General features: G+C 45.4%; 1 protein-coding gene across 1 annotated transcript in view; it reads right to left on the minus strand.

Moving 5' to 3' along the window:
• LOC118366143 (proton myo-inositol cotransporter-like) overlaps positions 1–26,384 on the minus strand; it is a 70,832-nt gene that overhangs the window by 35,016 nt on the left and 9,432 nt on the right. The window contains exons 2-3 of the mRNA XM_035748583.2: positions 24,018–24,177; positions 18,663–18,871 (exon numbers count right to left, since the gene is read on the minus strand). Coding sequence (XP_035604476.1) covers positions 18,663–18,871; positions 24,018–24,177 — 369 coding nt within the window. The remainder of the gene's footprint in view (positions 1–18,662; positions 18,872–24,017; positions 24,178–26,384) is intronic.

Genomic DNA, 26,384 nt, shown 5'->3' on the forward strand with positions numbered 1-26,384 from the left:
GCCTGCCCCTGATCCTAAGCCAGCCTGCCGTCCTGTACCTTTGCCTCTGTTGCTGTAATAAACATTGTTACTTTGACACGGTCTGTATCTGGATCTTCCTGATATGCAGAAGGACAACCATCTCTGCAGCACTACACCAATTAGGCCTTCATGGTAGAGTGGCCAGGCGGAAACCACTCCTCAGTGAAAAGGCACATGACAGCCCTCTTGGAGTTTGCCAAAAGGCACCTAAAGACTCGTAGGCCATGAGAAACAAGATTCTCTGGTCTGATGAAACCAAGACTGAACTCTTTGGCCTGAATGCCAAGCATCATGTCTGGAGGAAACCTGGTACCATGCCTTCGGTGGAGCATGGTGGTGGCAGCATCATGCTGTGGAGATGTTTTTCTGTGGCAGGGACTGAGAGACTAGTCAGGATCAAGGCAAAGATGAAAGGAGCAAAGGACAGAGAGATTCTTGATGAAAACCTGCTACAGAGCGCTCAGGACCTCAAACTGGGGCGAAGGTTCACCTTCCAACAGGACAGCGACCCTAAGCACACAGCCAAGACAGTGCGGGAGTGGCTTCGGGACAAGTCTCTGAATGTCCTTGAGAGGTCCAACCAGAGCCCGGACTTGAACCCGATCTAACATCTCTGGCGATACCTGAAAATAGCTGGGCAGCAACGCTCCCCATCCAACCTGACAGAGCTTGAGAGGATCTGCAGAGAAGCATGGGGTATGACACTACAAATGTGCCAAGCTTGTAGTATCATACCCAAGAAGACTCAAGACTGTAATTGCTTCCAAAGGTGCTTCAACAAAGTACTGAGTTATGGGTCTGAATACATATGTAAATGTGATATCAGTTTTTTTAATAATACATTTGCAACAAAAAAATCTGTTTTTGTTTCATCATTATGTGGTATTGTGTGTGGATGGATGGAGGGGGAAAAAACGATTTAATCCATTTTAGAATAAGGATGTAACCTAACAAAATGTGGAAAAAGTCAAAGGGTCTGAATACACACACACACACACACACACACACACACACACACACACACACACACACACACACACACACACACACACACACACACACACACACACACACACACACACACACACACACACACACACACACACACACACACACACACAGTTTGCCCAATTCTCAGAGTCTGTCTGGACTATCGGTTTCCTGACGTTGTCCTTTTGTCTGTAAACCTATCCCTGTGTGAGAGCTCTTCCGTCAAGGCTGTGAGACACAGATCTAGTGATCAATCCTTTATGATCAGGCCTGTTCTGTTCCGTAGCGTTTTGGCTTTGTAGAAGAACAAACACTGACACTGAGTTACGGTCAATAACACTCTGCTGTCTTCTCAGGAGACACTGATATACAGCTTAATATGACGGAGGAGAGAACAGAAGAACAGAAGACAAGAACCCAATCAGGATGACAGAAGAGTAGGGGACATGACTTTACTTTGAAGATAAAAGAGTTGCCGATGTCAGTGCAAAGCCCGACTCTGTTTGAAAACCTCCCAGTGCAAACCGGCAAATAAAACAAAGCAACTGACGGATCAACTGATAAATCAGGGGAGAGAGCTTATCGCAGTGTAATTTCATCATGCACGGAGAGAGCAGAGAGCTACAGTTACATGGGTTCTCCCTTCGAGGTTGAAGTGTTGAGAAATCTTCTCTTCCTAGTTGGACATCTTTTCCAGGTTATGCAAGAGTTCAAAAGGGGAGACGCGTGAGAGTTAGATCGCATTTCACACGGATAGCCAGGAGACAGGAGACAGGAGGCATTTAAAAAAAAAACTGATCCACTCTCTAGCTCAGATTTAGTACTTGCATCATTGAACAGTTAAGCAAGCTTGTCAGTGTACGTTTACTGCATTTCATAGCTTAAGATTGCATTCTCTATTCCCATCTCCCTTCAGTCATGATCATTCATTCACTGAAATGATAACAGGTTCCTCTAGCCCACCTGTGGACCGTTATGATTGCATTGACATTGAGCATTCATATTGAGCATTCATATTGAGCATACAGCAGTGGGAGGGCAGGCTGCATATAGCATTACTGTATGTGTGCGCATAGATGACGCATAGCCCAGCTCAGTTAGGGTTCCTCTAATAGATGAGAGTAAACTGACACATTAAGGGACGGGCAATGGCGTTTATATAACACAGATGAGCAGAGATACAGAGAGGGGGATAAGGAAGGAACGAACAGAAGCATATTGTCCAGCATCGGAGCCTTCGGGGAGCAGGCTGATAATGGAAGAGAGGAGAGAGAAGAGGAAGATAGGACACATGCACATATATGCACATTAACACACACATATGCTCACACACACACATGCTCACACACACATGCTCACACACACACATGCTCACACACACACATGCTCACACACACACACATGCTCACACACACACATGCTCACACACACATGCTCACACACACACACGCTCACACACACATGCTCACACACACATGCTCTCACACACACACACACACACACACACACACACACACACACACACACACACACACACACACACACACACACACACACACACACACACACACACACACACACACACACACAGAGAAAATGATTGATATGGGGAGAGATGCACAAACCTAAACAGTAAGTACAATGCAAAGGTTCACCATACTAAACATCTAAGAGGAGTTCGGCAATGTGTATTTGAAGACAGCTCGAACAATCTGGCACTATAGAAATATGTAAAGGCAGTGTCTTTGTCTGTGTATATACATTTACATTTACATTTAAGTCATTTAGCAGACGCTCTTATCCAGAGCGACTTACAAACTGTAGTTATGCACCTACAGTATAGCAAATAATGATCACATATTTACACATTCAAATTACAGAGCCCCGAAATACTGAGTTTAGCAGACTGTCTTCTCTCTTCTCCATGTGCATAGATCACATCTTGGAATTTGCACTAGCAGCCTTATTCAAAATTAATAAGCAGCTAAAAACCTGCAGGCGACTGGAAGTGTTGAGAGTTTTGATCTCCTTTGCTCTCTCTCTACCGCTCTTTCTCTTGCTCTCTTTCTCTCTCGTTCTCTCTCTATGCTCGCGGTCTCTCCTCTCCATTTCCCTCTTCTGCTCTCTCACTCTCTCCTATCGGTCTCTCTCTCTTTATTTCATTATCCTTCTCTCTCACAATGTATTTCTGTCTCTCTCTCTCTCTCTCTCTCTCTCTCTCTAGCTCCCTCTTGCTCTTTCTCTTACTCTCTCTATCCCGCTCTCTTTATCTCTCCTATCGCTCTCTCTTTTTCTCTCTCCTTCTCTTGTTCTCTCTCTCCATCTCTCTCGCTTATCTGTCTCTTTCTCTCCATGTCTCACTATAGTCTATAGAGATCATTAGTTTAAGGTAAAGCCGGAATCTTTGGCAATGGATGCATCTAATGGTGAATAGTTATGTAGCTAAACAACAAAAGGCTAACAGGTAATACTACAGATTAAGATAAGTGCCAACTGCCTCTGCTGCACACACGCATGCACACACACACACACACACACTCTCTCTCTCAGTTTCTGTGTCAAAAAAGAGCCTCACAACCCCACAACCTTCTACAGTATGTCTTCCTCACATTATAAAAAATATCCATTATCTCGCTCTCTCACCACCCCAACCACCTCCAGAGAATCAGGCTGACTCGAGCTCAGTGTGTGTTTGATAACATTAGAGTTGAAAGCATCAATGTAGGGCAGTATAGCATAAACAGCGGCACCTGGTACTATCACACTGTTTATGGGAAATAATGCAAACAACTTCAATGACTCATTTCTCGGAGGAAAACAACCATCACCAGATTAACAGGGAATGCATATGAAGAAACAATACTCCAAGCCACAGCTTCGTACTACTTCTCAGACATAGAGAACTGTTATTGTATTTGGGTAGGATTGGGGTGGGGACTGGGGGGTCCATGGGGGACTTTTTCAATGTTTTGGGGATTGTTTATGTCTTAATTATTATTGGAAAGGACTATGGTCCAAATCAGATGTTGGGTACTATATTTATAAAATATTATATGAATCCAAAAAATTATAATGGCCAATTTGGGTACAATGAAGTATCTTCATTTCTCAGAGATGAAATTATATTTCAACAAAATAATGTTGCAGGAATACTAATCTTACTACTGCCTTCATCTCTCTTTTAAATGTGATGCCTCGGTCCTTGCTGGTGAACACAAAAACATTGCCTTTCCATCAGCGCTTTCTTTCCTCATGATTGAGTCCCATGATTCATTAAGAAGAACCTTGAAATCTGGCAAAAAAAAGGCTTGTATGCCACCACAACAACAGAATCCCTTTGGGTAGGATTCTGAAACCTTGCTAAAAGATGTCTGCTACAAAGTCACCCGGGACCCTTTAAAAGAAAGGGATTCGATGGTGCTTTCAGAAGACAAAAAAAAACAAAGCATTTTCTCCACAAAAACAGGACAAAAATCAATGGTCAAATTGATCCATTCAATCAAAACAGACATTGGCTATGTCTGGGTACATGTTTAATAACTTATGTTAGGCTGAGCCTCTGTCTGTATGGCGAGAACCATCTCACACTAGAGAACAAACATTTAGAATAGGAACGTTACTTCTGAGAAGAGATAAGAAAGAGAAAGAGAGAGAGAAAGAGCACACGCGAGAGAGAGACAGCTAGACAGAGAGAAGTGAGCGGGGAAAAAGCGTCAGTAAAATTGCAGTCCCTTTCATGTCTCCGAGATGGAACACCACAGAGTTGGCTACATTTGGCTGAAAGCTGTTCTTTTATTGGTCCAGCTCCTGTGCCACATTTACAGTCAATGAGTGTAAATACTTCATCACTGTGAAGTGAACTACAGTATGTTGAGCTCCCAGTGGGAAGAATGTACCGTATGATGGTGTGTGTGTGTGTGTGTGTGTGTGTGTGTGTGTGTGTGTGTGTGTGTGTGTGTGTGTGTGTGTGTGTGTGTGTGTGTGTGTGTGTGTGTGTCGTAGGATGAGGATTGGGGGCAGAAGCACTCTTGAAAGCTCTCACAGCTGTTCTCAAACACCTGGGACGTCACGCAGGGCTATAGCGCATCTATGGTTTACCTTCAATATGACAGGAGGAAATAACTAACATACTGTACAGTACATCACTCACCACCCTCACTCACGTACAGTGTGGAGAACAAGTAGTTGATACACTGCCGATTTTGCAGGTTTTCCTACTTACAAAGCATGTAGAGGTCTGTAATTTTTATCATAGGTACACTTCAACTGTGAGAGACGGAATCTTTAAAAAAATCCAGAAAATCACATTGCATGATTTTTAAGTAATTAATTTGCATTTTATTGCATGACATAAGTATTTGATACATCCGAAAAGCAGAACTTAATATTTGGTACAGAAACCTTTGTTTGCAATTACAGAGATCTTACGTTTCCTGTAGTTCTTGATCAGGTTTGCACACACTGCGGCAGGGATTTGGCCCACTCCCCCATACAGACCTTCTCCAGATCCTTCAGGTTTCGGGGCTGTCGCTGGGCAATACGGACTTTCAGCTCCTATTTTCTATTGGGTTCAGGTCTGGAGACTGGCTAGGCCACTCCAGGACCTTGAGATGCTTCTTACAGAGCCATTCCTTAGTTGCCCTGGCTGTGTGTTTCGGGTCGTTGTCATGCTGGAAGACCGAGCATCGACCCATCTTCAATGCTCTTACTGAGGGAAGGAGGTTGTTGGCCAAGATCTCGCGATACATGGCCCCATCCATCCTCCCCTCAATACGGTGCAGTCGTCCTGTCCCCTTTGCAGAAAAGCATCCCCGAAGAATGATGTTTCCACCTCCATGCTTCACAGTTGGGATGGTGTTCTTGGGGTTGTACTCATCCTTCTTCTTCCTCCAAACACGGCGAGTGGAGTTTAGACCAAAAAGCTCTATTTTTGTCTCATCAGACCACATGACCTTCTCCCATTCCTCCTCTAGATTATCCAGATGGTCAATGGCAAACTTCAGATGGGCATGGACATGCGCTGGCTTGAGCAGGGGGACCTTGCATGCGCTGCAGGATTTTAATCCATGACGGCGTAGTGTGTTACTAATGGTTGACCAGGTCCTGCCGTGTAGTTCTGGGCTGATCCCTCACCTTCCTCATGATCATTGATGCCCCACGAGGTGAGATCTTGCATGGGGCCCCAGACCAAGGGTGATTGACCGTCCTTTTGAACTTCTTCCATTTTCTAATAATTGCGCCAACAGTTGTTGCCTTCTCACCAAGCTGCTTGCCTATTGTCCTGTAGCCCATCCCAGGGTTGTGCAGGTCTACAATTTTATCCCCAATGTCCTTACACAGCTCTCTGGTCTTGGCCATTGTGGAGAGGTTGGAGTCTGTTTGATTGAGTGTGTGGACAGGTGCCTTTTATACAGGGTAACGAGTTCAAACAGGTGAAGTTAATACAGGTAATGAGTGGAGAACAGGAGGGGTTCTTAAAGAAAATCTAACAGGTCTGTGAGAGACAGAATTCTTACTGGTTGGTAGGTGATCAAATACTTATGTCATGCAATAAAATCCAAATGAATTACTTAAAAATAATACAATGTGATTTTCTGGATTTTTGTTTTAGATTCTGTCTCTCACAGTTGAAGTGTACCGATGATAAAAATGACAGACTTCTACATGCGTTGTAAGTAGGAAAACCTGCAAAATCGGCAGTGTATCAAATACTTGTTCTCCCCACTGTACATGTACACATACACATGACACACACTAACTATCGAACGTCATAGAGTTCCATTCCGATTGAACCCTTACGGAAAAACTACGTGATCACATGTGAACTGTTCCACACACATGAGCAACTCATACACACACACACACACACACACACACACACACACACACACACACACACACACACACACACACACACACACACACACACACACACACACACACACACACACACACACACACACACACACACACACCTCCAGTTTCAACCAATCATCTCAGCCCCCTAGAGCTGGGAGTCTAGAGGTAGAGCATATAATATCTGGGCCCATTATGTGGTTTGTCTGGGGAAAAAAATGTAATCGCTCATTGAGATTCATGGTTCACATGCCCCAATGCAAATGGTAGAGAGAGAGCTCTGCCAGGGTGGGGGATACAGCTCTGCCAGGGTGGGGGATACTGCTCTACCAGGGTGGGGGATACAGCCCCTAACAACTAACTCCTGGATTTCTAAAAACGGCTCCGTAAATGTGATCCAAATGGCAGAGTGAGAGAAAGTGTGAGTGAGAGTGAGTGTGTGAGAGAGAGAGAGAGAGAGAGAGAGAAGAACTTTGTTGCTTTTTTCAGCAACATTTACAACTCTGATGGATATTACTTCTCACACAATGTTCTCTTGTGACTTAGCAATAATGAACATTGTGATGTAAGTGTGCTGAGATCACTGAAGTGCTAATAACCTGTGTCTTTTAGGAGCCATTTGTGTACCGAGAGGTTTGTGCGTAGGTTGTTCTTGGTTGGCTATTATGTACAGGGTTGTGTTCCTGTGCTTCAAAGATCTCAAACTTCACAGACCTCAAATAACAGACTCAAATGGCTCCTAATAGACAAAGGTTATTAGCTCTTCAATGATCTCAGCACACTTACATCACAATGTTCATTATTGCTAAGTCACAAGAGAATATTGTGTGGCAAGTAGCTTATAAGAGGGCCAGTATCAGACTGGTGGAGAGTGAGAGTATTGCTCTGTCTTCACTCATTATGCTTTTTTTTAAATAATGTTTTTATTTCACCAGGTAGGCCAGTTGAGAACAAGTTCTCATTCACAACTGCGACCTGGCCAAGATAAAGCGGAGCAGTGCAACACAAACAACACTGAGTTACATGTGGGATAAACAAACGTACAGTCAATAACATAGAACAATCTATATACAGTGTGTGCAAATGTAGTAAGATTAGGGAGGTAAAGGCAATAAATAGGCCATAGTGGCAAAATAATTACAATTTAGCAATTAAACACTGGAGTGATAGATGTGCAGAAGATGAATGTGCAAGTAGAGATACTGTGCAAAGGAGCAAAAAAACAAAAAACTATATGGGGATGAGGTAGTTGGGTGGGCTATTTACAGATGGGCTGTGTACAGGTGCAATGATCGGTAAGCAGTTCTAACAGCTGATGCTTAAAGTTAGTGAGGGAGATAGATATAAGACTCCAGCTTCTGTAATTTGTGAAATTGGTTCCAGTCATTGGCAGCAGAGAACTGGAAGGAAAGGTGGCCAGAGGAGTTGGCTTTGGGGACGACCAGTGAAATATACCTGCTGGAGCGCATGCTACGGGTGGGTGCTGCTATGGTGACCAGTGAGCTGAGATAAGGTGGGGCTTTCGCCTAGCATGCTTTCATCTGCTATGACAGAGATCATCTATCATAGCTGTCCTCTATAGCCTTTCATAGCCTTCCATTCTCCTCTAATGCTTCCTTTACATCATTACATGACTTCATTTGGGATCTTTGTTGAATGTAATGGCCCTCCCTGTACAATACCAGCTCATCTAATATTATAAAGTAAGTCATAGTTGATGTCTGTGAAAATGTTGTATCCACGGGTCAAATATATTTACGGGTAAAATCATAGAAAACATATTCAGCAAGATGAACTAATTCAGTTTATTTCTAAATGGTTTCCCTTGGGCTTGAAAGTAAAACGGAATAAATGAGAGTGGAAGAAAAGGAATATTCATTCAAAACTCGATTAGCTGAACTTAATTAGAAGATAACGCCGCTAGCATGTTAATATTAAATGATCCCTTATTTCAAATAACAATGCAAATCCCCTAGTGTCTCCAGATAACAAAGCTAGGAAATGAACATGGGTGTCATTCGACTGTTACGCACCACGACACGCCTCACACTAAAGTCCAAATGACAGAAAAACAAGACTCTACAACGGGCGAATGATTAAACGCCTGTGTACCAAATGGAACTCTATCGACAACACCAGAGTCCTATTAGGCTATATAGGGTACCATTTTGGATGCATCCCAGCTTCAGGCATTAATAACTGAAGGAATCTATCTGAACATCTACATTTCATAAAAGTGTAAATGATCCTAGGTGCTTCTTCGTATTCCCTCATTTCTCATTATGCAAATCTAAATATAATGTACATTCCTACCATTTCCCCATAAACGAAGTTCCAACAGATGCATGATTTAATCAGATCTAAGGCACCAACCAACAGATTCCATAAAATGTTAAAACGGTAGATGATGAATTAAGCAGAAGAGGAGCAGGAGAAGAGGCATGACTTGTGCTACACTCTCTATCTCCGGGATTAATGTCCATCTGTGTAATATCTCCTCTAACTTCTCATCTGCTTCTTCTGCCCACATATCAGTGAGCGAGAATGGGAGAGACAAAGAGAGAGAGAGGAATAAAACCTAATTGTAAATTTGTACAGCGAGCAGATAACAAATATAGCAGCATACCTTGTACTCATTCAATAATTTTCTTCATGACTGAAAAATCAGGTTTAAATTGTACTGGCAAAAAAAAAAAGGTCTGTGACAACAATTTTGGAGGCATTAAGCTATCTCAGAGCCTGTCAAGAAACCCGTTGACATTTAACATTTACATTTAAGTCATTTAGCAGACGCTCTTATCCAGAGCGACTTACAAATTGGTGCATTCACCTTATGACATCCAGTGGAACATCCACTTTACAATAGTGCATCTAAATCTTTTAAGGGGGGTGAGAAGGATTACTTTATCTATCCTAGGTATTCCTTAAAGACAGGTGTCTCCGGAAGGTGGTGATTGACTCCGCTGTCCTGGCGTCGTGAGGGAGTGTGTTCCACCATTGGGGAGCCAGAGCAGCGAACAGTTTTGACTGGGCTGAGCGGGAACTGTACTTCCTCAGTGGTAGGGAGGCGAGCAGAGAGGTGGATGAACTGAGGGCCTGATCAGAGCCTGGAGGTACTGAGGTGCCGTTCCCCTCACAGCTCCGTGGCAAGCACCATGGTCTTGTAGCGGATGCGAGCTTCAACTGGAAGCCAGTGGAGAGAGCGGAGGAGCGGGGTGACGTGAGAGAACTTCGGAAGGTTGAACACCAGACGGGCTGCGGCGTTCTGGATGAGTTGTAGGGGTTTAATGGCACAGGCAGGGAGCCCAGCCAACAGCGAGTTGCAGTAATCCAGACGGGAGATGACAAGTGCCTGGATTAGGACCTGCGCCGCTTCCTGTGTGAGGCAGGGTCGTACTCTGCGGATGTTGTAGAGCATGAACCTACAGGAACGGGCCACCGCCTTGATGTTAGTTGAGAACGACAGGGTGTTGTCCAGGATCACGCCAAGGTTCTTAGCGCTCTGGGAAGAGGACACAATGGAGTTGTCAACCGTGATGGCGAGATCATGGAACGGGCAGTCCTTCCCCGGGAGGAAGAGCAGCTCCGTCTTGCCGAGGTTCAGCTTGAGGTGGTGATCCGTCATCCACGCTGATATGTCTGCCAGACATGCAGAGATGCGATTCACCACCTGGTCATCAGAAGGAGGAAAGGAGAAGATTAATTGTGTGTCGTCTGCATAGCAATGATAGGAGAGACCATGTGAGGTTATGACAGAGCCAAGTGACTTGGTGTATAGCGAGAATAGGAGAGGGCCTAGAACAGAGCCCTGGGGACACCAGTGGTGAGAGCGCGTGGTGAAGAGACAGATTCTCGCCACGCCACCTGGTAGGAGCACCTGTCAGGTAGGACGCAACCGTGGGCCGTGCCGGAGATGCCCAACTCGGAGAGGGTGGAGAGGAGGATCTGATGGTTCACAGTATCGAAGGCAGCCGATAGGTCTAGAAGGATGAGAGCAGAGGAGAGAGAGTTAGCTTTAGCGGTGCGGAGCGCCTCCGTGAACAGAGAAGAGCAGTCTCAGTTGAATGACTAGTCTTGAAACCTGACTGATTTGGATCAAGAAGGTCATTCTGAGAGAGATAGCGGGAGAGCTGGCCAAGGACGGCACGTTCAAGAGTTTTGGAGAGAAAAGAAAGAAGGGATACTGGTCTGTAGTTGTTGACATCGGAGGGATCGAGTGTAGGTTTTTCAGAAGGGGTGCAACTCTCGCTCTCTTGAAGACGGAAGGGACGTAGCCAGCGGTCAGGGATGAGTTGATGAGCGAGGTGAGGTAAGGGAGAAGGTCTCCGGAAATGGTCTGGAGAAGAGAGGAGGGGATAGGGTCGAGCGGGCAGGTTGTTGGGCTCCGTCACAAGACGAGATTTCATCTGGAGAGAGAGGGGAGAAAGAGGTCAGAGCACCGGGTAGGGCAGTGTGAGCAGAACCAGCGGTGTCGTTTGACTTAGCAAACGAGGATCGGATGTCGTCGACCTTCTTTTCAAAATGGTTGACGGTCATCTGCAGAGAGGGAGGAGGGGGTGGATTGAGGAGGAGGAGAAGGTGGCAAAGAGCTTCCTAGGGTTAGAGGCAGATGCTTGGAATTTAGAGTGGTAGAAAGTGGCTTTAGCAGCAGAGACAGAGGAGGAAAATGTAGAGAGGAGGGAGCGAAAGGATGCCAGGTCCGCAGGGAGGCGGAGTTTTCCTCCATTTCCGCTCGGCTGCCCGGAGCCCTGTTCTGTGAGCTCAGTCGTTAGCGGGAGGGAGGACCGAGCCGGCCTGGAAGATAGGGGACATAGAGAGTCAAAGGATGCAGAAAGGGAGGAGAGGAGGGTTGAGGAGGCAGAATCAGGAGATAGGTTGGAGAAGGTTTGAGCAGAGGGAAGAGATGATAGGATGGAAGAGGAGAGAGTAGCGGGGAGAGAGAGCTGGTTGGGACGGATACCATCCGAGTAGGGGCAGTGTGGGAAGTGTTGGATGAGAGCGAGAGGGAAAAGGATACAAGATAGTGGTCGGAGACTTGGAGGGGAGTTGCAATGAGGTTAGTGGAAGAACAGCATCTAGTAAAGATGAGGTCGAGCGTATTGCCTGCCTTGTGAGTAGGGGGGGAAGGTGAGAGGGTGAGGTCATTAAATGGTCCTTCTGTAGCTCAGTTGGTAGAGCATGGCGCTTGTAACGCCAGGGTAGTGGGTTCGATTCCCGGGACCACCCATACGTAGAATGTATGCACACATGACTGTAAGTCGCTTTGGATAAAAGCGTCTGCTAAATGGCATATATTATATTATATATATATTATATATTATTATATTATATATATATTATATATTATTATATTATTATTATATATTATATTATTATTATATTATATTATTATATTATTATATTAGGTCAAAAGAGGAAAGGAGTGGAAAGAAGGAGGCAGAGAGGAATGAGTCAAAGGTAGACGTGGGGAGGTTAAAGTCGCCCAGAACTGTGAGAGGTGAGCCGTCCTCAGGAAAGGAGCTTATCAAGACATCAAGCTCATTGATGAACTCTCCGAGGGGACCTGGAGGGCGATAAATGATAAGGATGTTAAGCTTGAAAGGGCTGGTAACTGTGACAGCATGAAATTCAAAGGAGGCGATAGACAGATGGGTAAGGGGAAAGAGAGAGATGACCACTTGGGAGAGATGAGGATCCCGGTGCCACCACCCCGCTGACCAGAAGCTCTCGGGGTGTGCGAGAACACGTGGGCGGACGAAGAGAGAGCAGTAGGAGTAGCAGTGTTATCTGTGGTGATCCATGTTTCCGTCAGTGCCAAGAAGTCGAGGGACTGGAGTTGAAGATAAGTTAATTATCTAGTTGAAAGACAAAGCCTTTTGACAGCTGTAACATCTATACAGTATCGCAGGACAGAGCATCGCTCTCTCCCACTAAGTTTCCAATCTGGGTGTGGAAAACTAGATTCCCCTCTTACCGTTGACAGCCATCAAACAACCGTGTGAAGCGTCATTCTATCACCTCAAGAACATTGCCAAACTCCGTCCTACCCTCACTCAGTCTGATGCAGAGAATCTCGTCCATGCCTTTATCTCCTCAATGCTGCACTACTGCAACGCGCTCTTCATCGGCATCCCTGGCAGGAGTCTCCAGAAGCTCCATTACAACCTGAACAGGGCTGCCAGGATCCTGGTGAGAGTGCGGAAACACCATCACTGCATCTCAGTGCAAGAGGCCTCACTTACAGTCCCTAGCTCAAATCCAGGCTGTATGACATCGGGCCGTGGTTAGGAGTCCCATAGGGCGGCCGCGCGATTGGCCCAGCGTCGTCCGGGGTTTGGCCAGGGTAGGCCGTCATTGTAAATAAGAATTTGTTCTTAACTGACTTGGCCAGTTAAATAAAGGTCACATTTCAAATGATCACATCACCCCCATCCTGGCATCTCTGCACTGACTTCCTGTCTCATACAAGATCAAATTGAAACCCCTCCTGCTCACTTTCCTGTGTATGGAAAGTCATGGAAAATCCCCTTATCTCAAAGAACTGCTCTCCCTCCATAACCCCATTCGCACCCTCAGGTCAAGCGATAGCCTGCTCCTCCACGCCCCCAGGACCAAGCTCCGCTCCTTGGGGGATTGGGCTTTCAGCTCGACCGCCCCCAGCCTCTGGAATGCCCTCCCGGACCACCTGAAGGCACCACAGACTCAGGACTCCTTTAAAATGGGCCTAAAGACTTTTCTCTTTAGGAAGGCTTCCTGATGATAGCTGTGCTCCTTGGTGTCCTTGTCCCTTGTAGTGTCAGTTGTACTAAAAAATATATATGTGTGGGGTTATTTTATGCACTTTCAGATAATTCTGTATAATGAAAAGCACTTTCCAAATGTAATAAATGATTAGTACTATATATATATACTGTGTATATATATATATATATATATATATATATATATATATATATATATATATATATATATATATATATATATATTTTTTACCTTTATTTAACTAGGCAAGTCAGTTAAAGAACAAATTCTTATTTTCAATGACGGCCTAGGAACAGTGGGTTAACTGCCTGTTCAGGGGCAGAACGACAGATTTGTACCTTGTCAGCTCGGAGATTTGAACTTGCAATCTTCCGGTTACTAGTCCAACGCTCTAAGAGTGTATGTTTGTGAACAACAATGCCATCACTGAAAAAAAAACAATCACCCGGTCATTTTTGCCCTATCTGTAGTGAGTTTGAACAGTCTATCCGGACTCCAGAGCGATATTCCGGGAATCCTGGTACCTGCCAGCGTTTTCTTTCTCAGTGCTCGCTTATTTTTGAGCTACAGCCATCTTTGTTTTCTTCAGACCAATCGAAGATAGCATATATAATTACACTAATGTCGGGAAGGGTGCTCTCCTGGGCTACGACAGTTTGTGAACAACAATCTGTCATTTGGAGGAATTGATGGCAGAGGTGAGAAGTTTTTGATTCTCCGGTATCCGGGAGAAAGGTGGCCAGCATACTGCTTGACTTACGTCAAAACCCCCGTAATGTGGCAGACTTCGCGGTGGACCTTCACACGTTGGCCGCCGAGAGTGCCTGGAATCCGGAGTCTCTTTTCGATACTTTTCTGCACGGATTATCTGTGGAGGTAAAGGATGAGCCAGCTGCTCGGGAACTGCCAGTGGACGTCGACTCCCTTATCGTCTTAACCATTAACATTGATGGACGCCTAAGGGAACGCAAGAGAGGAGGTCTGGTCTCGGGCACACTGGTCTCGGGCACACTGCATTCGGAAGTTTCCGAATGCAGCTCTTCCAAGAGGAGTCGAAGCCACCCTGAGCTTTCTCGTGAATCTATGACGGGTGAGTTACTCCTGAGCCTATGCAGTTGGAAAGAACTAGGCTATCAGTTTGGGAGCACTCCCGGAGGATGAATAATAACTGTTGTCTGTACTGTGGAGGGATAGGACATTTTATAGCTACCTGCCATATTAGCAAACCCTTGTCCCTAGTGGGTACCAGTACCATGGTGAGTCAGACTGGGAGTTCCCTAATTCCCATCACCCACACACCCTTTTTGTGCTTGTGCTGTGGGGAGACCAATCTAAGTCTCTCCGAGTGCTCATTGACTCTGGGGCTGATGAAAGTTTTATGGATGCCACTATGGATGCTTCGGAGCACTGGATAGCCTTTCTCTGTCCCCATGGATGCTAGGGCACTGGACGGCCGCTCTATAGGGGAAGTCACCCATAGTACCGTGCCCGTTCAATTACGGGTTTCTGGTAACCACAGTGACACCATACAGTTCCTCCTCATTGCATCTCCCCTTGTTCCGGTTGTCTTGGGATTATCCTGGCTCCAAAAACACAATCCTGTGATTGACTGGACCACAAGCTCCATCCTGGGTTGTAGCCCATTTTGACATTCCCACTGGCTTCCAGCAGCACAGCCTTCCCCAAGTCGTCTTCCTAAGGAAGTTAGCAAGACTGTGGATGTCTCTGTTATCCCCACCGAGTACCATGACCTCCTGGAAGTGTTTAGCAAGGCACATGCTACTTCCCTTCCCCTGCACCGTCCTTATGATTGTGACATTGATCTTCTCCCAGGCACTACACCACCTTGGGGTCGGTTGTACTCTCTGTCAGGACCAGAGACCATTGCTATGTATGAGTACATAGAGGAGTCTCTGGCCACTGAGGCCGTCCGTCCGTCTGCATCTCCTGCCGGCGCAGGGTTTTTCTTTGTGGAGAAGGACAAGGCCCGTGCATTGACTATCGGGGACTTAACGATATCACTGTCGATAATCATTACCCACTTCCTCTCCTCTAAGTTTGAACCTCTCCAGGGGGCCACCATGTTTTCCAGGTTGGACCTTCAGAAATCCTACCACCTGATTCGGATACGCGAGGGGGATGAGTGGAAGACAGCCAGCCAGTGGACATTATGAGGAGCAGGTCATGCCATTTGGACTCACCAACGCCCTCACTGTCTTCCAGGCTTTAGTCAATGATGTGCTTCGGAACGTGCTAAAGCGGTTTGTGTTCGTCTCCCTGGACGACATCCTGTTTTTCCCCAATCTGTCTATGTCCTCCATGTCAGACAGGTTCTTCAGCACCTCCTGGAGAACCAATTGTTCGTGAAAGCCGAGAAGTGAGTTCCACCGCTCTTCTATCACCTTTCTGGGATATGTCACTGCTGAAGGCAATGTTCAGATGGATCCTGGAAAGGTGAAAGCAGTGGTGGATTGGCCTCAACTAACGTCCAGGGTGCAGTTGCAACGGTTACTTGGTTTTGCAAACTTCTACCTCCGTTTCATTCAGGACTACAGCACCCTGGCGGCCCCCCTCTCGGCACTCACCTCCCCCAAGGTATCGTTCAAATGGTCTCCAGCTGTCGACAAAGCCTTTGTGGACTTGAAGCATCAGTTCACAACAGCACCCATCCTCATCCATCCGGAACCCCTCGTGTGAATTTGTGGTGGAAGTGGATGCTTCAGATTTTGGAGAGGGGGCCATCCTGTCCCAGCGATCTGCCCAGGACCAGAAGCTTCGTCCCTGTGCCTTCCTTTCCCATCATCTCAATCCGGCTGAGAGGAACTACGATGTTGGCAACCGAGAATCCCTGGCCGTGAAGATGGCATTGGAGGAGTGGCAGCACTGGCTGGAAGGAGCAGAACAGCGGTGGGTGGTGTGCGCGCCTCCTGAGTCGGACTAGAAGTCTACTCTGAATACCTCGTCTCCGCCGATAAGCCTCTGGAATCAGTTCAATTGCCCTGGGGGTACGAACAAGGGATCCGATTCAGGAAAGTCGTATTCCTGGTTGTGATGCTGGTAATGCTGGTGGGTTACCGCCGCTCTGATATACAAAAGTTCTTTCCGGATGTTTGTAATAACACCAAAACATTTCTGGGCTAATAACACACAAAAAACGAAAAAGACTGCAAAGTTGCCTATGAGCTAGAAGCACGGCTGCCCTACAGTCACACAGAGCTCGTTAATCACAAAGGAAACAGCTTTGAGAAGCACGGTGCCTCTTCTGTTAATTTAATTACCTGTGTGTCTGACTTACTGTGTGTGAAGGTCCTTCACCCTATTAGCCTACTACGGTGTCTAACTAACGCTGAGATAAAACACTCTTTTAAAGAGGAAAAACATTATCATGTTGACTGGCAATAGGCTTGCACCCAGCTGTATACGCCAGGAAAAGGAAGTTAATCTTTGTAGATAAAATCAGATCGGTAGGCCTGAATAAAAACATGGGGTGTGTTTCCTGGAAGCTTCGTATAGGATTAAGATAATCTTTCCTAAAATGATTTTTATCTTGGATGGAAGATTATCTCAGTAGCAATAAGATCACAGGAAATTCATGCATGACAGGCATTTCTAACATGTTCTACGCCAGAGATGATAGCCCAATGCTTTAATAAGATATACTACAACAAAGTGAATCAGAGAGCAGAGAGCAGTGACTGATACAGCTATTGTTGTTCGTTGTGTTGTTGTTGCTATTGATGTTGTGTTGCTCCGTCACCCTGTATGTTTCTATGTAATATATTATCCTTTCATCCAGAGGGAATTGACTGCCACAGATATGACTATGTTGTGTTGTGATATTGCCGTTGTGTGTGCCCTGTCACTTTGTATGTGTCATTGTGATTATTATTGCTCTTTAATCCTGGCTGTGTTTGGGTGGTTAGAGTGACACTCACTATCATTACATCAGAGGTGATGGAGACCAGGAGAGAAAGAGGGAGAAAGGGATGAGGTTACCAAGGAAACAGAGATGTCAGGGAGCAAGAGGGCAAAGGAAGCACTTGTTTTCCCAGGTGTGAGCCTATCCCCCCCAAACACCCGACAATGGTCAGAGTTACAATTTATTGCCCTTTCGTTCTTGGATTGTGGCCCCACTGACCACACTCTAGCACTCTGATTGGCTAAGGCTCCCCATTGTGGACCAATCCCAGCGTGAGGTACTCAATCACAGGTTAGTGTTTTCTGTAGGACCGTCAGGAAGGGTTAATTACGGAACAAAAAGGAAGGATGCATGTTTACCTCTCCTCTCCTTTCTTTTCCCTCTCTTTTCTTTTCAGGAGATTGGCTTGGTGTCATCGGGATAATAAGAGCTGAATACATGTGCTGATGGCTGGACTGACCTTACTGTATACAATGTCATTGACTTGATAACGCAGTACAAAACACTCGTTCGTCTAACCATTGGTTGTCCATATAGGCTACTTTCAATACATATGTATATCAGCTATTCATGTCAACACGTGGATATATGCAGTTTATCGCGTACGGTGGTTTCATTGAGTTTGAGTCCGTGCTTAGGTCTATGACCATGCCTTGACCCATATATTTCCATACACTCACACATATACATTCACTTTTTAGCACTGACCTTCAATGGAGACACAGTGACTACCATAAATAAGCTTCTTTCAGAAAACGTTCATAGAAAATAATGTCTTCAATGTCCTTGGTCTCCCCAGGCGACTCAGTCTCGCCGGCTCTGACAGACTGAATTTGAGTGCTGTTTTGTCATTCTCAGAAGAGGTCAATGTTCTCCGAAGAGGCTAACTGTTTTGTCCCACATCATGGGAGTGTAACACCGAGATTATATACCAGCTGATAAAGCTTCCTCGTCTGAGCGCAGAGAGAAAGAGAGAGAGAGAGACAGACAGTGGGCACATGGGCCACTCCTCTCCCTGTGTGTGTGCATGCAAGTTTGTTTGTGTGTGCGTGTTCGTTGATGCATTCATTCATTTATGTGTGTCTTTCTCCTGAGCCTCCTGCTCCCCTCTCACCTCCTCCGCAGTCTTTCTCCTCCTCCTCGATGCTGTTCTTGATGCTGTCGTACTCCTCGTCAATGTTCTGATTGCCTCTAATCTGGCTGAGCACGCGGCGGGCCTTCTGGGTAAGGCCTTTCTGGATCAGCCAGCGGGGGCTCTCTGGCAGGAACAGAAACCCCACGAACTGGAGCACCGCAGGGACCACCGACAGACCCAACATATACCTGGAGAAGATGAGAAGAAGGGGAGAGAGAGAGAGAGATGGAGAGAGCCATATATTAGCCGTTTCATCTGTGAGAGTGACTCTCTTGCAAAATGAGGAACCTGAGTACAGCAGGAACCACTGGCAGGAAGGGGGTAACGAGGGATAGAAAGAATTCAACATGAGTTGTTTCATCTTTGAGAGGAGAAACTCCCATGAACTGCAGCACAGCAGGAACCACCAATAGACCGAACATAAAATATATCTGGTGAGGGGGGTGAGGAGAAGATAGGGAGAGAGGGGGGAGACGCGGTGGAGGTGAGGGATGGAAAAAAGGGAGGAAGAGAGAGAGAGGGGAGAGACAGATATAAATGAGCTGTTCATCTCAGAGGGGGCGGGAGGAGAAACGCCATGAGCTGGAGCGTAGCAGGGACCACTGATGGGTTGCCTCCCACAATGTAGCAATGTTCCAGCATTCACGTCTGTAGTCTACTTAAGCCTCGTTCACATTACCCATAAACACTCCATTACGTTGCACCAGACGTCATGCTCTTCAATGGGAAGGTCCGCAACGGAGTGGAATGCAATGCCTCTTTGCAGTTGAAGGCTCTGTTGTGAGACGAATGTTCCAAACGTTGTCAAAAAAAACAGGTAGTTAGCAAAGACCAACTGAAAATGAGAATATGTGTTTTCGGTGATGGCTTTATGGGATAGCTAGCAACTGATGCAGACATTTCCGGTCGACTGCACTCCAAGGTTCACTCCAAGGGTCGACATGTAGTCGTAAGTTTGAGAATGTGTATACCCATAATGCAACACACTTTGAAAGGCGGTGACCAACGTTGGTCGAGGTCTTGACAAAAGCACTCCGCTCGAATGCGCGCATAATATCTGTGCTATACTCCCACCCTTCATCAAGCAGTAACAATGTAAACAAGGTATAGACTAACATTAAAATACTTCCTTTTCCAACAATGCGAACGAGACCCGTAAGTAAGCATTTCGCTGTTAATCTACAGCCGCTGTTTACGCTAACAACACAGTGAATAATAGCCTAGAGTAACAACTCTGTTGTGTCAATGAACATTTTTCAAACGGCTTCACAGGGTTGACTGTCAAATAGAAGTCTGCCACAGAGCAGAGCACATCATTAAAAGCGAAACCTTCAAGGACTCAAGACTTGGCACGAAACGCAACTTGTCAAATCAGTAAAAGAAGAGGAATGCAAGGACACACGCTGACAGCTATGGCATAAATCCAGCACTTGTGGCAAGTTCAAGGAAGCTGTTCTGAATAATGTCCTAAGGCAGGACAAAACAATACTCGCTTTACAAGGAGTCCGTGATGTAATGTAGCATTTAGATTTACAAAAACAATAAAAGGATGTTATCTTTTCAACACATCCCTGCTCTGCACTGAGGGACTGTTCCATCAGCTGGAGGCAGGACGAGGATCCACATCTTTTGCTGCTGACATTTACACTGATCTGATCTGCTAGTCCCGACTGGGCCTGCCATCTGACGTGACACGATTCGCAGATGACAGACGGATGAATATTTGTTTTTCAACTTAATGAAACTACATTTCACATGAATGAAACCACATTTCAACGTTTGTACTCACACACCACTTGGAAGCATTCCCAATACTGTCTGTCTCAGAAATCAACAGTTATCCTAACACCTGAAATATCCCACTGAAACCTGGTTACAGACCGGAATATGAAAACGCGAAACTAAACACAAACAAATAAGTATGAAGTCTACATAAACAAGGTTAGCAGCACTGTGTCCATGGCCATGATGTATACAGGATGCATAAACAACTGAAAGTAGTGGTGTGTTGAGAGTCAGTGCTAGATGTTGGAATGTGACAAGAGCAGTGGGAGGGAGCATTCAAAACTTGCAGATTGGTCTTAAAGGCCCAGTGCAGTCAAAAACGTGATTTTGTTGTATTTTGTATACACTGAGCTGTGTGCCAGTAGTTCAAGCAGACAGCTCGGCGCATTCAACATGTCAATACCTCTCATAAATAAAAGGAGTGATGAAGTCAATCGCCAGGAGAGATTGACATGCATATTATTAATATTAGCTCTCTGTGGACATCCAAGGGCCAGTCGTGCTGCCCTGTTCTCAGCCAATTGCAATTTTGTGAAGTACTTTTTTGTGGCACCTGACCACATGACTGAACAGTAGTCAAGTTGCGACAAAACTAGGACCTGTAGGACTTGCCTTGTTGATAGTGTTAAGAAGGTAGAGCAACGCTTTATTATGGACAGAATCCTCCCCATTTTAGCTACTGGGTGGGATTAAAAACAAACAAAAGACATCTATTGTAAAATATACTGTGGCCGTAAAATGTAAAATCAGCAAAAAAAGAAAGGTTCTCTCATTGTCAACTGCGTTTATTTTCAGCAAACGTAACGTGTAAATATTTGTATGAACTTAAGAAGATTCAACAACTGAGACATAAACTGAACAAGTTCCACAGACATGTGACTAACAGAAATGGAATAATGTGTCCCTGAACAAAGGGGGAGTCAAAATCAAAAGTAACAGTCAGTATCTGGAGTGGCCACCAGCTGCATTAAGTACTGCAGTGCATCTCCTCCTCATGGACTGCACCAGATTTGCCAGTTCTTGCTGTGAGATGTTACCCCAGTCTTCTACCAAGGCACCTGCTAGTTCCCGGACATTTCTGGGGGGAATGGCCCTAGCCCTTACCCTCCGATCCAACAGGTCCCAGACGTGCTCAATGGGATTGAGATCCAGGGCTCTTCACTGGCCATGGCAGAACACTGACATTCCTTGCAGGAAATCACTCACAGAACGAGCAGTATGGTGGCATTGTCATGCTGGAGGGTCATGTCATGATGAGCCTGCAAGAAGGGTACCAAATGAGGGAGGAGGATGTCTTCCCTGTAACACACAGCATTGAGATTGCCTGCAATAACAACCTCAGTCCGATGATGCTGTGACACACCACCCCAGACCATGATGGCCCTCCACCTCCAAATCGATCCCGCTCCAGAGTACAGGCCTTGTAGTAAAGCTCATTCCTTCGACGATAAACGTGAATCCGACCATCACCCCTGGTGAGACAAAACTGTGACTCGTCAGTGAAGAGCACCTTTTGCCAGTCCTTTCTGGTCAAGTGACGGTGGGTTTGTGCCCATAGGCGACGTTGTTGCCGGTGATGTCTGGTGAGGACATGCCTTACAACAGGCATACAAACCCTCAGTCCAGACTGTTTCAGCCTATTGTGGACAGTCTGAGCACTGGAGGGATTGTACGTTCCTGGTGCAACTCAGGCAGTTGTTGTTGCCATTCTGTACCTGTCCCGCAGTTGTGATGTTCGGATGTACCGATCCTGTGCAGGTGTTGTTACATGTGGTCTGCCACTGCGAGGACGATCAGCTGTCCATCCTGTCCCCCTGTCTTAGGCCTCTCACAGTACTGACATTACAATGTATTGCCCTGGCCATATCTGCAGTCCTCATGCCTCCTTCCAGCATGCCTAAGGCATGTTCACGTAGATGAGCAAGGACCCTGGGCATCTTTCTTTTGGTGTTTTTCAGAGTCAGTAGAAAGGCCTTTTTAGTGTCACTGTGACCTTAATTGCCTACTGTCTGTAAGCTGTTGGTGTCTTAAAGACTGCTTCACAGGTGCATGTTCATTAATTGTTCATGCATGGGAAACTGTTTTAAACCCTTTACAATGAAGATCTGTGAAGTTAATCAGATTTTTACGAACTATCTTTGAAAGACATCGTCCTGACAAAGGAACATCTCTTTATTTGCTGAGTTTATATAGTATGTATAAGCTGGAAGTAGAAGCCTAAGTGTTGTTGTTCATTAGTTTACTCTAATTAGTAGAGGGTGGTAAGGTTAGGGGAAAATAATAAAGGGATATATACGGTATATACAGTTGAAGTCAGAAGTTTACATACACCTTAGCCAACTACATTTAAACTCAGTTTTTCTAAATTCCTAACATTTATTCTTGTGTAAAAATGCCCTGTTTTAGGTCAGTTAGGATCACCACATGATTTTAAGAATGTGAAATGTCAAAATAATAGTAGAGAGAATGATTTATTTCAGCTTTTATTTCTTTCATCACATTCCCAGTGGATCAGAAGTTTACATACACTCAATTAGTATTTGGAAGCTTTGCCTTTAAAGTGTTTAACTTGGGTCAAACGTTTTGGGTAGCCTTCCACAAGCTTCCCACAATAAGTTGGGTGAATTTTGGCCCATTCCTCCTGACAGAGCTGGTGTAACTGAGTCAGGTTTGTAGGCCTCCTTGCTCGCAGATGATTGTTCAGTTCTGCCCACAAATTTTCCATAGGATTGAGGTCAGAGATTTGTGATGGTCACTCCCATAACTTGACTTTGTTGTCCTTAAGCCATTTTGCCACAACTTTGGAAGTGTGCTTGGGGTCATTGTCCACTTGGAAGAGTTTTACAACCAAGCTTTAACATCTCGAGATGTCGCTTCAATATATGCACATATTGTCCCCCTCCTCATGATTCCATCTATTTTGTGAAGTGCACCAGTCCCTCCTGCAGCAAAGCACCCCCACAACATCATGCTGCCACCCCCGTGCTTCACGGTTGGGATGGTGATCTTCAGCTTGCAAGCATCCGCCTTTTTCCTCCAAACATAACAATGGTCACACCTCCAATTGACTCAAATGATGTCAATTAGTCTATCAGGAGCTTCTAAAGCCATGGCATCATTTTCTGGAATTGTCCAAGCTGTTTAAAAGGCACAGTCAACTTAGTTTATGTAAACTTCTGACCCACTGGAATTGTGATACAGTGAATTATAAATAAAAAAATCTGTCTGTAAACAATTCTTGGAAAAATGACTAGTGTCATGCAAAGTAGATGTCCTAACCGACTTACCAAAACTAGTTGAAAAACAAGTTTTAATGACTCTAACCTAAGTGTATGTAAACGTCCGACTTCAACTGTATACAGTGTATATATACTTACCATATAAAATATGTGGGGATTGGAAATTATGCAGACAATTATATTTATCGATTCTACAATCTATCTGACCTATTAAAGAAGATCTACCCCCTAAAAAAAAAAAAAAAAAATGGGGATAAATTTGATATTTTTGAGATATTCAAAGATGAGGCATGTAGAGCAATTGTCTCACCTCCATCCATCGTGGCGTAGGTAGCTGAAGGCCCCGTCTATGATGCTGGCAGTGAACTGGCCTCCCGTGATGAACAGTGTGTTTACTGTCACCAGCTGGCCTCTCAGGTGGGGGGGAGACGTCTCGGCTATGTACACTGGCACCGTCATGGACGCAATACCTACTCATGTGGGATGGGGCAGAGGAACAGGGAAGACACGATGAGGAGTGTAGAACCAGACAGTGTAGGGTGAAGATGCCCCTAGACGCTAATCTCGGATGAGTGTAGCATTGGGGGAGGGGAAGCTGATACTAGATCTACACCTAGGGGAAACTTCAGAGCATACAGTACAGTCAAGGTTTATGGATAAGCACAAATTCAGCTTTTATGTATGATCAGTTCAGTCCACTGGTTTACCTAATTCAATAACAATGGTATAGGGTCTGAGTTAGGCATGAAACCACATATCCTCTCCACAATCAAGTGGAATCTGAGTGTCCTCAGCCACATCTCTCATCTAGAGAACCTGACCAATCAAAACACTCAACCACAGAGCTGCTGCACCAATCACACACTAGCCATTAGGGCACTAAAGAGCCCTCATCAATGTGCACAACATCAATCATGTCTGACAGACTAAACAACATCAACCACAACATCAGTCATCTCTGTATCCAGATCTACAACATATATCTCAATGTCTGTAGTGCATCCACTACATCAGAGATACTGTAGCCTATACCAGCATGTAAGTCAGTGTTGTTGTCAGCTGCTGCAGCCACAGACCACGCCGAAACGACTACATATTTACTCTGACTGCTAGAACAAACAACATGTGTTTGCCCAGATTCATCTGACAAGGGCTGTGACATCACCGCTCTGCGCCACACCGATAAGGGACTATTAATAGCACTCAGAGTGCACTGCTTCCTGTCTCTCTTCCAGTTGCCCGGCAGACGACGTAGCTACCTGTTACCATGGGAACCGCTTGCTTCACCATGCAACCTCGCCGTCATACGATAAGGGGGTTAATCAATATCTGGCATTTTATTCTTCTTCTTTTTACCCAGGAGTGAGGGCTGGAGGGATGGGTCCTACTGTTAAAGGTAAGGGCCCTAGGGTTGTCGCTCATACGGTACACACCTGGGGTGACCAGCCCTAGAGGTGTGGTTGATAGAGTTGCCAACTACACCTGTAGAGTTACTAGGGGTGCAGGTTTTTTGCTCCAGCCCTGCAGTAGCCTGACACACCCGATTCAGCTAATCACGGTCCAGACTCAGAGTGAGGTCCTTGATGAGTTTACTATTTCAGTCGGGTGTGTTAATGCAGGGCTGGAGCAAAAGCACGCGCACCCAGTCGCTCCAGTGGGTAACACCGCCACGTAAGCAACTAGAGCTGAGCATGCTTCAACATTGACAAAGGGTTCAACTCTGTTTGCTCTTCTGTCAAAGGCTGCTCCTCTACATATCACATTTGACACGTTGGTCATTTTATTTTCATCATACACATGCAGAGAGCAGAACAAATAACTGAACCAAACACGTGGTTGTGAATGGAGTTAAGGGTATTGCAACGTTTCTTATGTCGGAAAGTTTTCCATGTGGATTCAAATAAAGGAGAGAGGCAGAGAGAGAGAGACAGATAGCTAGAGAGAGAGTGAATGTTTTTAGGATGTTATCCAAATGTTAGATAAAAACCCTAATGCAGGACATACACTACACGATTTGGGCACAAATTCGGCACGTTTTTGCCATCCTTGACAAATGTTCACGATCGGGGTGAAATCCTATGAACTTGGTATAGGATCAGCACGTCGGGACACGCCTAGTTTGAGCGGGTCAAGGACGCACGGATGATGGCTGTTCCGTTTTCCGGACCCCTGTTGGATGTCCCGATAATTTTATGACGTCAGAAATGTTGGTTGTGCACCTTGCAGTATGAGAAGTGCTCTGACGCGATTGGCCAGGGACCACTGCCAAAAGCCAATGAGCACTCAGCATGTGAGACTGAAACAATAACGGTGAAGTGGACAGCAACAACAACAACACACCACGTGGACCGAGGTGATGGAAGACAGATTGGTGGAGCTGTGGACAGAACGCACGTGTCTTTTCAATATTACCTCTGAGTCCTACCGTGACAGAAACCAAGGAGGTCATTTCATATTATTTTTTTAATTTAAAGTCAATATTCTGCGTCTGTCACGATCGTTATAAGGAGTGGACCAAGATGCAGCGTGGTATGTTCCATCCTTTATTTTGGAATAGAAAACTTTAAAGAACAAAACAAACAAACGAAACGTGCCGTTAATATAATGCTCACAGGCAACTATACATAGACAAGATCCCACAAAGCACAATGGGAAAATGGCTACCCAATCAGAGACA

This window comes from Oncorhynchus keta, chromosome 33 (genome assembly GCF_023373465.1).
Source record: "Oncorhynchus keta strain PuntledgeMale-10-30-2019 chromosome 33, Oket_V2, whole genome shotgun sequence".
Lineage (NCBI taxonomy): Eukaryota > Metazoa > Chordata > Actinopteri > Salmoniformes > Salmonidae > Oncorhynchus > Oncorhynchus keta.